The 15,381-nt window shown below is 37.2% G+C and overlaps 1 protein-coding gene across 1 annotated transcript in view; it reads right to left on the bottom strand.

The window, feature by feature from the left end:
* Positions 1–223: 223 nt before the first annotated feature.
* The window catches only part of LOC137022919 (voltage-dependent calcium channel subunit alpha-2/delta-1), a 152,009-nt gene continuing 136,851 nt past the window's right edge, over positions 224–15,381 (bottom strand). Inside the window, exons 31-39 of the mRNA XM_067389388.1 lie at positions 15,158–15,196; positions 14,976–15,047; positions 14,702–14,854; positions 14,504–14,556; positions 14,354–14,409; positions 11,644–11,770; positions 6,253–6,365; positions 3,587–3,669; positions 224–340 (exon numbers count right to left, since the gene is read on the bottom strand). Of these exons, the coding sequence (XP_067245489.1) occupies positions 224–340; positions 3,587–3,669; positions 6,253–6,365; positions 11,644–11,770; positions 14,354–14,409; positions 14,504–14,556; positions 14,702–14,854; positions 14,976–15,047; positions 15,158–15,196 (813 nt within the window). The remainder of the gene's footprint in view (positions 341–3,586; positions 3,670–6,252; positions 6,366–11,643; positions 11,771–14,353; positions 14,410–14,503; positions 14,557–14,701; positions 14,855–14,975; positions 15,048–15,157; positions 15,197–15,381) is intronic.

Genomic DNA, 15,381 nt, shown 5'->3' with positions numbered 1-15,381 from the left:
CTGTTTCTGGTCGGTCTGAGAGGACAGAATTTGGCAGTGAGTTGATGAGCCGTGTCAATTTTACAGTAGAGTTCTGTATCTGCGTTAGTCAAATAGTTTTGGGTTGACTAACGGACAATCTTAGATTGTATAGTCAAAGTGTGGTTATGTTGTGGTCTGTATATTAAGCAGTTCAGTCAGTATTTGTTTTTGTTTTTTTTTCTAGTCTGTAGATTCACTCTGGTCAGGACAAGTATGTTCCGGTTCCGGTAAGCAGCCAAAGTAGAAGGAGCTGAAGAGCCAACATCGGCCAGAGAGACGGACTCAAACTGCAGCCACCACCACAGTCAGTCGCATCCTCCTGCGGTCAATACAGAGATGTTAGAGACTTCAACCTCACAAAAACAAAAGTACATACTATAGTCAGAACATTTCAGTTCAGATGAAGCAGCTTAAGGGTTTCTAAGTGATTTTTGAAACATGGCATCTGGTTTTTTGCTGGTTAAAGGTGGTCAAACAGCTTTAACCGGTGTTGTAATTGGTAACTAAAACTAATATTAGAAATTTAATTTAAATAAAACTGCTGAAATAAAATTAAATACTACAAGAAAATCCTCAGCTGAGACCCAAGGTAATCAAACATCTAGAACATTGTTAACAAGTTAAAGGAGTAGTTCACTTTCAAATTAAATTTACCTGATATATATATATATATATATATATATATATATATATATATATATATATATATATATATATATATATATATATATATATACACATACACACGTTTTAATAATAAATGCTCATCTTGAATAAATGCTGTATTACTGCCCTCCACAGGTTAAAGGTCCTAAAGAGGATGTTTTGTTTTATACATTTTTGCAATATTACTTGAAACTGTCTTTACTAACTAATAAAAAAACTATTAATTGGGTGCACTGAAAGGAATAATATCAATATACATCATCTGTACACGAGGTAGGGCCTTAAAAACATCAGCCAATCGTTTGCGCGATCATCGCGTATACGACTGGCCCTCTGGCTTGTCAATCACTGCCGTGACGTTCCTTGTGAGAGACGTGCGCTGATTGGCCCTCTGGGTTGTCAATCACTGCCTTGACGTTCCTTGTGAGAGACGTGCATGGCTACGCGCTCCAGTAACTTTCCACACTCTACAGGCGCCGCATGCAACGTTTTTGTCCAGAGACAGGAGTAACAACTGCAGATTATGAGTTACCTGCGGTGAGTCCGACATAATGAATCCACTAACACTATACAGCGAATGCTGGTGGTAAACACTCGTGTTCCAATACTCGTGCACGAGTTTTTGGAGCCGTTCCCTCGAAAGGAGGGGGGTTGTTCTTACGCATGCGCTCATTTCAAAGACTCAGTAACAGTCTTTGGTTTCTCAGTCGACAAAAAGATACTCTTTAGCACCTTTAAAGTTTGAACTAATTGTTATATACTTGCACTAGCATATTGTACATGACAATTTATTTCAAACTTTGACCTATGGGGGGCAGTAATACACTTAGCAGTGTCTACACTGCTGGAAATCAAATAGAGAAGAAGAAGAGAGCTAGTTCAAGATGAGCATTTATGGTAAAAACATATACATTTTTAAAAAATTTTTTAGAAAATGAGTGATGGTTTCTCTAGATAAGACCCTTATTCCTCGTCCGGGATCGCTGTAAACTGTAATTTTGACCTTCAACCGTTTGGGCTCCATTGAAGTCCACTATATTGAGAAAAATCCTGCAGTGTTTTCATCAAAAACCTTAATTTCTTTTCGACTGAAGAAAGAAAAACATGAACGTCTTGGATGACATGGGGGTGAGTAAATTATCAGAAAATTTTAATTTGAAAGTGAACTAATCCTTTAATAATCAAAAATGACCAGTTTGGTCCAGTTTTCATATCTTTAGTATCATTAATTATGTTTCCATCCACCTATTTTATGTGCATTTTGGGATAAAGAAGTATCTAATAAGAAGACGTGCATAAAGTACGATGGAAACACATTTACTGAATAAATCCCTCGACGTGCAACGAGACACTCACAAAACTTGGCCTCGACAGTGGATGTGATTGGATAACTGTATTGACTAGTGGACCAATTTCATTGCACAGCATCTCAAATGTTGGTTTGATCATTCTGAAATGCATAAGCCAAAAGCCTGTCATCAGAATGACTTGGTATAATGACCTCCCAGAAGTCTCACATGACTGCGTTCCCAAACACCAGGCATCTGAACACAAGATAACATGACAGCGTTTATTGCGTCTCGTCTGTGCGCTCTGAGATGCAAGTCATTTATGATAAAGGATAAAAGATCCACAGCTTTCCCGATTGCAGCAACTTTCATTTTTATTACAGATATTTTGCTCCGATATCCCAGCAAGTGATGATCTTGAACACATGGGATGGAAATGCAGCTTTATTCGCAAATGTTTTATGCAATATGCCAATTTTGCACATTAGTTAAATTTGCACCTTTGGATGGAAACATAGCTACTGGGATACTATTATAGTTTTTTTACATGTTGAATTATTTTTATTAGTTATTGTGGTAACATTACTTTACAGTGTCCTTGTTGCACGTTGCATGTGGTTACTGTAGTAATAAGTTTAAATTATGCATAATTACATGAAACTAACCCTAAACCAAACCAAACCCTAATCCTATAGTAAGTACACGGACACCTTAAAATAAAGTGTAACCGTTTTTTAAAAATATGTTTAGTTATTATTCATTTTTATTTCAGTTATTTTAGTACATCAAGTTAAAGTAAATAGATCCATAGACACAAAAGACAGAATAGTCAAAAGACATGTCTATGTGAATTGAAAAGTGATTATCAAAACATGTTTTGGCTGAACTGAAAAGGAATGAATCAAATCAATGGCACGCATGCAAAAAGTCCTGCTGTAGAAATAATTCACGACTCTGATGGTCTACGTGATGGTCTTCTGAAACAAGGCTTACATTCTATATGTGTGTGGAGGGCGTGCCAATGAAAGTCCTGGGATACCCCAGGTTTGAGAGGCATAGGGGCGTATTATCAATGATGCTGTCAAAAGGACGGAAACACATCTGGAGCTTCCTATGTTTATTTCACAGAAAATCTCTCAGGGAACTAGCTGAAAATGCACTTCCTACTTTCACAGCAAGAGGAAAGCAGTGGCGTCCTGCCTCTAGGTCCATTTCGAGGCACTGAGTAAACAATATAGGGCATTTTAACGAAAGTCTAGCATGCTACAGTTAAAATGGGGTTGAGAACATACAAAGAAATTTTTGCCACACTATACAGGAAACTATTTGAAATATGAATGGCAGCAAAACAAAGAGAAAAAACTGACCATCAAACACAAAGCAGAAGCAGCAGCAAAATGATGGACGGGTAATAGGTCAAAGAAGACGAGCCACTGATTGGACACAAAGGCTCACCCTAGCAGTGACAGGCATGATGAGCAGCCAATGAGCATTCAATGTGCAAACAGAAAGGAAATTAATGTTAGCTTTAAAAAAAAGGAGAAGAGAAAAAAAAGCAGTGAATGATGAAGATGCATTTTTGTGTTTTGCCCATTTTGGTTTTAACTTACATCTGCGTTGTTGTCGAAGCAGACGTCCGGCCCTTTTCTGTACCGAGGGGTCTGGGCCAGCACACATGGGTCAGGACCAGTAGCTGAAAGAAATCTATAAGGACAATAGCTGGAACTTCAAAACAAATGGAATTATCTCAATCTTAAGGCCCTGATATACTCATGGCAAATTTCTTTTCATTCTTTACTTAGGGGTAAAAAGAAGTTTGAAATATTAGAGCTACTGTTAGCGAACATTCTGGCTCCATAGCTTTTAGATGAATATTTAAATATGTGCTGCGTGCTTTCCTTTCAACAACAAAATAAACAACAAAAATGACAGCAGTGAGAAAACAGCAGTTAAGAAAGCATCTGATCATAGTGATGTGGATATGTTTGCACGAGCTCTGCAATTCAGTACTCTAGTAAAGTCACGTCACGTTAATGTATACAATAGTTTGCTTTAAAGCAAGAGCTCAACAGTATTAGACATGAAAAAATGTCAGTGTCTCTTTCAATTGACCCTTCGCAAAGACCCGCCCCCTTAGTTACTGTTGCTTTGTCCGACAAGCCATGGCGCTGTCATGCCACACAGAGTGAAAAATACATCACGGAGCAAAGAGGACACTGACAACACATCGACAGACAAGACAGAGCAGGTTACTTAAGATATTAAACAAAATGTAATTTTTTAAGAAATTCAAACAATAAAAAACTTTTTGTGGCTCTTTAATGTGTTATGACAGATTGCTGTAGCGCCTCAGCTCAAGCAGCTCATGAAAGATCATCTCTTCCTACTAGTTAATTTATAGCATCAAATAAACATAAATGAACATGAGAAAGAATGTTGTTTCAAATGCGGAAAGACGTAAATACACACCATTTTTCAAGTTCAAGGCCACCGTGGTTAACCTTCTAACTCCTGACTGCTTTGTCAGACAAAATGGTGGATTCGGTGTTATAATTGGTTAGATCGCTTGTCAATCAGACTTACAGGCGAAGGGTCAATTAGAATTACAACTTCTATTTCTACTTTATAAAATGGATATTTCCGGCCCTTGATTCTGATTGGTTGAGCCGCATTTGATGATGTTGTAAAATTTGGAAAACATACAGCTGACCGCATTACATTAGTATTGCTGCGCCACTGAATGTGCATGTGTCTTAGCAACGTAAATATATGTTTGTTCTCAAATGATTTTGTTCAGCTTACTGCATTGTGTAGAAGAGTACTGTGATAGCGATAGAGTGTATTTCCTGCATTCAGATTTAGAATTTTCCTTTAGGTCAGTCCTGTTCACAATAAAAAAATCAGTTTGAATGTCCACTGCGATCTTGTCCTTTTAACATTTAATGGGTTTTCCCATGCCCTGCTGACACTGACAGCACTAGTCAAAGCATTTGTCATTTGGGTCTTGTTCCGTGTTCAAAACAAGTGTCATTATAAAAGTCTTTGCTACTGAGTGACTTGCTCATAAAGACTATCTGGAGGCGTAATAAATGTAACTTGCTGTTGCTGTTCAAGGTCAGGGACTATTTTTCCAGCGGAAGGAAGGTTTTTAGTGATTTTACTTCATGAAAGTTGCATTGATACATATTTTTTGACTTTAATATTTGTATTGTGTGGTAACCGTTTTATAAAAGCAATAATCCCTATAAAGTCATGGTTTACAGTGAATTTATAACAGCTAAGGGGGTTTTAGGCACTCCGCTCTGCATCGTGCCAAACAACACCCCTTAGTGGTTATAAACAATGGCTTCACGCGGCTTATTGCTTTAATAAAGCGACTCTCCAGTGTATTCATGATTTTACTTACAGGCATCTGACCTCGATGGACTGAACAGAAGAAATAACCTGGAGAAGATTTCCATGTCAAAACGGGCGGAGCCACAGCTACCTATTACATAATCGCCACAGACCAATGATAGTTTGATGTGGTTTACCAACAAGAGCCAACTTTTCTGGAAAGTTTGTTTTGGCAAGCTGTTTCGAACTCCTGAATTGAACACAAAATGAACTAAAAATAATAAAATAATAATAATTAAAAAAAAAATATATATATATATATATATATTATATATATATACAAAAATAATAAAAAAAGAAAAGTAAAGAAAAGAAAAAAAAGTGTCATTCTTTATGCACATTTTTTTTTTTTTGAAGTCTCTTATGGTCACCAAGGCTACATTTATTTATTTTGAAATACAGTAAAATAGTAATGTGGTAAAATATTATTACAATTTAAAAGAACTGTTTACTATTTTAATACATTTTAAAATGTAATATATTCCTATGATGGCAAAGCTGAATTTTCAGCATCATTACTCCAGTCTTCAGTGTCACATGATCCTTCAGAAATCATTATATATGCTGATTTGGTGTTAAATTAACATTTCTTATTATCATTGTTGAAAACCGTTGTACTGCTTAATATTTTTGTGCAAACTGTGATACTTTTTCCAGGATTTTTTGATGAATAAGTTCAAAAGAACAGCATTAACTTGGAAGTTAAGTCTTTGTCATTTTTGATCAATTTAATGCATCATTGGTGAGCAAAATGTTTTTCTCTCGAAAAAAAAAAGAAAAAAGAAAAAAGAAAAATGATCAATTTGTGCTCTCCCTAAGAATCAAACCCATGACTCCACAAGAAGTTGTTGTAAGAAACAATGCGTAATTTGAAGGATACAGGGCTGTTCGGCTTGTCTCAGTGGTTTGGGATCGCAGGAAAGGCAGGAACTCTTTGCGTCAGAGATCAAAAATACCAAATTCGTGTTAGGGAGCTTCTCCGCCCGGTACATTCTTGTAAAAAAGAAAAAAAATATATATATAGAAAACAGTGATTAAGACACAAACACAATTCTCACAGGAACAGCTTGTATCATAAGACATGTATCATGGTTTATACATCTCTAAACTAAGCAGACATAAGCCTCAGCAAGACCACTCATATATGACATTTAACAGAAGGAACAGTAAACATAAGCAAGAAGGTATACTGCACACTCAAAACATTACGCATAAGTCAGCATAAGCTCTTTGTCAGGAATCAATTATACATATATTACATATCCAAAACCGTCCCCACATGTGTGGAAGTCTTTAGTAAGTGTAACAAGAGATGAGTGTATTATATTGGAAATCTGCGTCGGTTGGCAGCTTGTTACGTACTGTCATCACCGAACGAGTTTCAGCCATGAGTTTTCTTTATAGCGTTCTCTTGTTCTCTTTTACGGCTCCCCTCCCTCTCCTTAAAACAGAGTGACACAGGTTTTTGCACTGGCCTGTGCGCATGTAAACGTACATATAGGGATGTGTGCGTTAAAAGCTCTGTGTTACACATCACCTGCTCTCTCAGTAATCACAGGCTGTTTACTGCTACCCAGCATGCTCGGCGGTGCATAACGAGCCTCAGATCATAGCGGCCACTGGGGTCACACTCATGCAAACACATATGCACACACACACACGGAGCGCTTGATCACAGAGAAGCATGGAGTCCTAAAGTTCAGTGGCTCACATCTGTCTGCCCTCTGAGGAATGCTTTATTCATGAGAGCAGGAGAGGTTATAAGAGCGCTATAGAAGAGTGTTTCAGGTGGGTTTATGTGGTCTCCATGAAAAACATCCTGTGAGAAACTATAGAGATGTTCCAAAACCTAGTGAGCTGCATACCTAGACAGTATTTTAAAGGGATAGTTCACCTAAAAATGAACATTCTGTCATCATGTACTCACCCTCATGTTGCATCAAATGTGTATGACTTTCTTTCTTCTGCAAGACACAAAATATGACATTTTGAAGACTGTTTCAACTGGTTTTGTCTATATAATGAAAGTCAATGAGGTCCAATGTTGTTTTGGATCGCAGTGACTTTCATTATATGGGAAAAAAAAGTGTTGAAATTCTTCAATACATATATATTTTTTGTGTGTCACAGAAGAATTTTTCAAAATATCTTCTTTTGTGTTAGACAAATATTATATATGTATATTAGTGAATGAACAGTGCCCTTATCCACCTTCAATACCACGACTGAGGTGCCCTTGAGCAAGGCACCGAACCCCCAATTTCTCCTGGGTGCCGCAGCAAAAAAAGGGCTCACGGAGTGTGTTCAATACTTACCACTGCTTGTGCACTTGGATGCCTGAAATGCAGAGCACAAATTCTGAGTATACTTGGCTACAGGTCATGTCCTTCCTTCATAAAGGACTACAATCAAGTCCTGACAAAGGACGAGAGGCAGCGCCAATATCTACTCGTAGCCAACTTCCGGATGCGAAATAGCAAAAGACTCTACAGTCAACCTGAGTCATTTACTCATCGGAGAACTGGGATTGTAGACATGCGATTATACATATGTATGTTGTTTTACCTTATCTGTTATGGCCCAGGTGCCTCCAACCCTTCATGTTAATCAGCTTTGACTATTTTTTTGGTTTAATATTTGCAGCACTTGTGAACAGTCACGGTTCACATGCATGGACCAACATACTTGCACAACAGTGTTTAACCCGCATGTGGCAGTGGTTAATAAAGTCGGATCTGCCAAATATTTGGTGCCAATAATTTTCTTTTAAAGATTAAACTATATATATATATATATATATATATATATATATATATATATATATATAGCAGCAGGAGCAATTTTCTGTAGCTGACACACAACTTTTATGATGTAAAAACATAAAAGTTGCAAAGCGGTGATGCATGGATTCATTAAAGGTGCCCTAGAATTAAAAATTGAATTTACCTTGGCATAACAAGAGTGCAGTACATGGAAATGACATACAGTGAGTCTCAAACTCCATTGTTTCCTCCTCCTTATATAAATCTAATTTGTATAAAAGTCCTCCGAAAAACAGGCGAATCTCAACATAACACTGACTGTTATGTAACAGTCAGGATCATTAATATGTATGACCCCAATATTTGCATATTAATGTTCAAGGCATTACACAAGGGCAGGACGTCTGGATGTGCACAGCTGAATCATCAGACTAGGTAGCAAGCAAGAACAATAGTGAAAAATGGCAGATGGAGCAATAATAACTGACATGATCCATGATAACTTGATATTTTTAGTGATATTTGTAAATTGTCTTTCTAAATGTTTTGTTAGCATGTTGCTAATGTACTGTTAAATGTGGTTAAAGTTACCATCATTTCTTACTGTATTCACGGAGACAAGACTGTCGTTATTTTCATTTTTTTAAACACTTGCAGTCTGTATAATGCATAAACACAACTTCATTCTTTATAAATCTCTCCAACAGTGTGTAATGTTAGCTTTAGCCACGGAGCACAGCCTCAAACTCATTCAGAATCAAATGTAAACATCCAAATAAATACCATACATACAAGATCAGACATGCTGCATGACGAACACTTTGTAAAGATCCATTTTGAGGGTTATATTAGCTGTGTGAACTTTGTTTATGTTTTTTAAGGCAAGCGTGAGCTCCGTGGGCAGGGAGCATGAGAATTTAAAGGGGCCACAGCCTGAATCGGCGCATATTAAATGATGCCCCAAAATAGGCAGTTAAAAAAATGAATAAAAAAAATCTATGGGGTATTTTGAGCTGAAAATTCACAGACACATTCAGGGGACACCTTAGACTTATATTACATCTTTTGAAAACACGTTCTACGGCACTTTTAAAGGCCTGCTGAAGTGTCTTGGAATGCACAGCATTATTCAATGTGTTGATGTAATTTCAACTGAAATAGGAAGACAGGGTGATATATCATACAGCCCCACCCCTTTTTTAAAAAGAGCCAATAGCGTTTTGTTTATATCACAGTTCGGCCAGAGCTGTTAAACTCAGTACTTTCCTTTTAATATCTAACCGATTATCCTCCTAATCTCCTCTATATCACTTTAAAATATAGCATTATGTGCAGAATTTAAATGGGTCCAATACCTTTCATGGTTTAAGCCGACTCGCGGCTTAATTACCTTAATATATTTAAGGTATTTACTGAATTTGACAGTTGTTTCATCCTGTAATTTATCTATAAATTAAGCCCAGAATATGCACTACCATTCAAAAGATTTTTTTATTTATTTATTTTTTTTAAAATAAATTAATACATTCAGCAAGTATGCATTAAATTGATCAAGTGACAGTAAAAAAAAAATGTTATGAAATATTTCTATTAGAAATAAATTCTTTTAAACTTTCTATCCATGAAAGAATGCTGAAAATTGTAAACAATATTAAGTATAATATCAACATTTATAATAATAAGAAACGTTTATTAAGCACCAGATCAGCATATCCTAGTGATTTCTGAAGGATCACATGAGATTGAAGACTGCAGTAATGATGCTGAAAATTCAGCTTTGCCATCACAAGAATAAATATATATTACAGTAGTCAACTGTCACGATTGCTGGCAGGATGGGCATGAAGACGAAGATTCAAACAATATAGTCTTTTGTCTAAGCATATACAACAGGAGAACTCAGGGAAGCAGACATAATGCACCTTAACATAGGTGAGAACAGACAAAATGAGGAAGAACAGAGTATAAATGCATGTACAAACAAAGGATCTTAACAAGGTAATTAAAAGGACAAAGGTGATGGAAATGTGTAATCAAAATGAATGTGGAAAACTAGGTTAAACTAAGAAACACAAAACAGTGGACATGTAACATCAACATTTGAAGTGGATCAAATAAGTTTATCAAAGTTGTCCTAAGAGCTAAGTTGTCCAAGAAGGTTTTAAGAAAACTTTGATGAAAGGTTTCAAATGTTGGCTGCCATATATTAAATTATATTTTAAAATATTTTAAAAAGTAATAATATTTTCAAAATATTAGTGTTTTTACTGTATTTTATTTATTTATTTATTTTTTAATAGTACTGATCCCAAACTTTTGAATGGTAGTTTCACAAAATATATATATTACACTCTTTATATGGTAGAATTTAATTATCTTATTTTATTATTAATTATTTAATTATTGTGCACCAGCCGACAGCTGTGAAAGCATTATATTGATATATTTTCAGTTTACAATTTCAGTGTTTAAATTTTATGTTTTGATGTAAAAAGATAGAAAGTATTCTGTAGGAAAAAACAAAATAAACTTTTACTTATTTTTTTCTTTAAAAAGGAATAATGATTTACTTACATTAAATTATCAAATCTACTGATACTTCTTGCTGTTTGCCAGTTGGCCAAAGCTGTTTATTTGTTGCTTAAAGTGTAAATTTAGTATCGATAACACAGGACCAGAGTATGGTCCTTTACAGTAGCCAAAATTTCAATATTGATCCAACCCTAGTGTCTATGTAGGCAGTAGACAGCGAGGCAGCACACTAGGTTTTGAAACAGAGGCATTATATAACCTCTGAGGAGGGGTTGTCGTCCAAAAAGATCTGTAGGGCTGAAAGAGTACAAGCAGACCTCAGATAACTAATGCAAAAATCTGAAGAAATATTACTTTAATAATGGAAAAGTCTAATTTGCTGTAGTCTCCTTGATGTTCTGTTCAAGCCATCCTTGTTCTGACAAGTCCAGCAGTTCTCTCATCAGTACATGCGTTCCTTTAGACTGAGCTGGTGTTGATGTCTCTGCGAGCGAGATTGAATTACATATGCCGAAGCTCAGGTCTTGAGCTCCTGAGATCTCACAAATGGATTTCTCTTTATGGCTCTTGTTAAACTTTACATGTCTAAAGTAGTTAACATGGAAGAAAAACTATCGTACGCAGAGTCACACGTGGGGCTCGTAAAAAAGGCATAGAGTTTCTGTCAGGCCGAGTGCCCCCACCAACCCCAACACATTTTGCTTTAGCGGTGTTACATTAAACAGCACGGCTGGCGGGATTTACAGCCGGCTGGACGTCGGACGGATCTAGAGCATGAGGGGCTGGAAGGGAAAAGAGAAGGAAAGCTAAGCTGCTCGGTCCTTGGAGGGATGACTTACCGGGATGAGCAATTATCCAGGAAGAGACAGAAAGAAAGCACTGACATCATCTGCACATGCTCACATGCACTCCCACACACACGGTTGGAGGGAATGCGGATGGATTTATGTACATACAAACATAAAAACAGTCCTCACCTGGAGCAGTTTCCACAGTCCATAGCTCCAGAGAAAGATTTGTTCTCGTTCTCAAAGAAATACTGAGTCTGTTCGGTGATACAGCTCTCTTTGGAGAACGCATCCGAGAGGTCATCCTCCGAGTATGCTGAAAACACACAAACACACCATCAGCATACTGTAAATATCAAAACACACATGCGGATCAACAGCCTACATATCAAGAACACTAACAAAATGAATTTTGGATGCTTGTTAGATTTAGTTGTAAAATTACTGCATCAATTTAATTTTAATTTAATTTAATTTAATTTAATAAATGTTTATTGTTTAATTATTATTCATTAAACATATTAATAAATTTTCATTTCCAGCATATTTTGGGTTAATTTTAAGCAAGCAATACAGTAATTTTTAAATAATAATTGAGTTAACTCTCTGGAGTTGGGAAACGCGCCGGCGCGTTTTGCAGGATTTTTTTCACATTGCAGCAAAACAGACTTAAAATACTCTGTCATTTTTTGAGACATAAGTAATAGAGACATAAGTAATACAGATGCCAAGGGAGCACAAGCAATTTGGAAAGAAGGATAAAGCAGAGCGGCTGCGCATTCCATGCGTTTTTAGACACAACATGTGAATGGCCCCTATCTTTAGAGAAGCGTAAACACAAACACAACACAAGCATTGACTAGAGAGTAAACACAAGCATTGACACATGCGATCAACGTACGCACCGCAGACGTGTGCTGTGTAAATAAGGAGTAAATCCTTTCAGTTATATTATATATATATATATATATATATATATATATATATATATATATATATATATATATATATATATATATATATATATATATATATTATAAATACACACACAGTGGGCACGGAAAGTATTCAGACCCCCTTAAATTTTTCACACTTTGTTATATTGCAGCCATTTGCTAAAATCATTTAAGTTCATTTTTTTTCCTCATTAATGTACACACAGCACCCCATATTGACAGAAAAACACAGAATTGTTGACATTTTTGAAGATTTATTAAAAAAGAAAAACTGAAATATCACATGGTCCTAAGTATTTAACTCAGGTGCTGTCTATTTCTTCTGATCATCCTTGAGATGGTTCTACACCTTCATTTGAGTCCAGCTGTGTTTGATTATACTGGACTTTATATTGGACTTGATTAGGAAAGCCACACACCTGTCTATATAAGACCTTACAGCTCACAGTGCATGTCAGAGCAAATGAGAATCATGAGGTCAAAGGAACTGCCTGAAGAGCTCAGAGACAGAATTGTGGCAAGGCACAGATCTGGCCAAGGTTACAAAAAAAATTCTGCTGCACTTAAGGTTCCTAAGAGCACAGTGGCCTCCATAATCCTTAAATGGAAGATGTTTCGGATGACCAGAACCCTTCCTAGAGCTGGCCGTCCGGCCAAACTGAGCTATCGGGGGAGAAGAGCCTTGGTGAGAGAGATAAAGAAGAACCCAAAGATCACTGTGGCTGAGTAGGTGCAGTCGGGAGATGGGAAAAAGTTGTAGAAAGTCAAACATCACTGCAGCCCTCCACCAGTTGGGGCTTTATGGCAGAGTGGCCCGACGGAAGCCTCTCCTCAGTGCAAGACACATGAAAGCCCGCATGGAGTTTGCTAAGATGGTGAGAAATAAGATTCTCTGGTCTGATGAGACCAAGATAGAACTTTTTGGCCTTAATTCTAAGCGGTATGTGTGGAGAAAACCAGGCACTGCTCTTCACCTGTCCAATACAGTCCCAACAGTGAAGCATGGTGGTGGCAGCATCATGCTGTGGGAGTGTTTTTCAGCTGCAGGGACATGACGACTGGTTGTAATCGAGGGAAAGATGAATGAGGCCAAGTACAGGGATATCCTGGGTGAAAAACCTTCTCCAGAGTGCTCAGGACCTCAGACTGGGCCGAAGGTTTACCTTCCAACAAGACAATGACCCCAAGCACACAGCTAAAATAAGTGGCTTCACAACAACTCCGTGACTGTTCTTGAATGGCCCAGCCAGAGCCCTGACTTAAACCCAATTGAGCATCTCTGGAGAGACCTAAAAATGGCTGTCCACCAACGTTTACCATCCAACCTGACAGAACTGGAGAGGATCTGCAAGGAGGAATGGCAGAGGATCCCCAAATCCAGGTGTGAAAAACTTGTTGCATCTTTCCCAAAAAGACTCATGGCTGTATTAGATCAAAAGGGTGCTTCTACTAAATACTGAGCAAAGGGTCTGAATACTTAGGACCATGTGATATTTCAGTATTTCTTTTTTAATAAATCTGCAAACATGTCAACAATTCTGTGTTTTTCTGTCAATATGGGGTGCTGTGTGTACATTAATGAGGAAAAAAAAAATTAACTTAAATGATTTTAGCAAATGGCTGCAATATAACAAAGAGTGAAAAATTTAAGGGGGTCTGAATACTTTCCGTACTCAACAGAAAAACACAGAATATATAAACACACAAAATATACATAATATATATTAATATAACATCCCACTCAGTCCTTCACATTTTCAATGCATCTAGTAGCCATAACTAAATAAATTTAAGTTTGTAAAACAAGACTGAAATTTATTAGTTACATTTTTTTAAAGGCTTAAATTTAATTGCATAGAAAAGTTTCTCGACTTAAAATATCCAAAGGTCCTTGAATGCAGAAAGATGAGCTAGAATTCCATCACTTAAATACTTAAACATACCTGTCCCCATGACATTTGGGAGAGTCAGACTGAGGAGGAGCTGCTGCAAAATTGACCTAAGAGAGAGACAGTGACAAACAAATGAGAACGTCCACCACACACTGCTATTCTTCATCTGTCAATATTTCAGTGAGCGGCATCTCTTCTTACCAGACCGCAGTGGAGGCCCACCAGCCTACAGTTAGCATATCTGCTATCGTTGGCTGCCAAAAACAAACATACAAATATAGATGCTACCGTTAATACAGACACACAATCAAAAATGTTGACTTCATTTCAGAAGTTCACCACAAACCCTATAGTACATTGATGGTTTTCTAAAGAAGTTGACAATATAAATGTCTTTACCACATATACAGAACGGAGTCCTGCAGCAGCTTTAGTTTCTCTTTCTGGGTCACAGACCGACTGGTAGTCGTAGGTTTTATTAAAGGAGAACAGTGAGGTGTTGACCAGTGTGATCATCAGAACAGGGTCCACTTCACCAAAGAACTGACCTATCTGAACATCAGAGTGAACATATATGAAAATGACTCCTTTATGTGACTGTTAGCATTCAGTATTGCTGGACCTGGTGTTAAAATAGCAAAAAGACTAAATTAGCCGTGCAAATATATTCTACCTGTGTGATATATTCATCCTGATTGGACATGAGCAGAAAGCCGCCATCATCCAGAATCACACAGTCCACTTGCTGAGGAGTAAAAACAGCCATTCATCAGAAACTGAGAGTGAAAGCAGCTTCAGATAAGTGACTACAGAGGTCAGAGCAGCATGAAGCAGTCAGTGGCAGCAGCGCCCTACCTTATCATTCCTGAGGCACCCGCAGATCTCATCCTTGCACTGTGGAGAGGAAATTATGTGAGGAGAGAACTGAGAATTCATGAAACAAGCCTTTTACAATGATTACTGGAGCAAGTCAATTCATCTCCGCTCTCAGACAGCAATATCAGGCCATCTAGAGAGGCTGCATTTGTGACTAAACAGCTTCCACATGTGCCGATAAGGAAGTGGAGTCATTTCTGCTT

The sequence above is a fragment of the Chanodichthys erythropterus genome, chromosome 7 (genome assembly GCF_024489055.1).
Source record: "Chanodichthys erythropterus isolate Z2021 chromosome 7, ASM2448905v1, whole genome shotgun sequence".
Lineage (NCBI taxonomy): Eukaryota > Metazoa > Chordata > Actinopteri > Cypriniformes > Xenocyprididae > Chanodichthys > Chanodichthys erythropterus.
The sequence above is the reverse complement of the archived record's forward strand: the minus strand, read 5'-3'. Positions and strand labels throughout refer to the sequence as shown.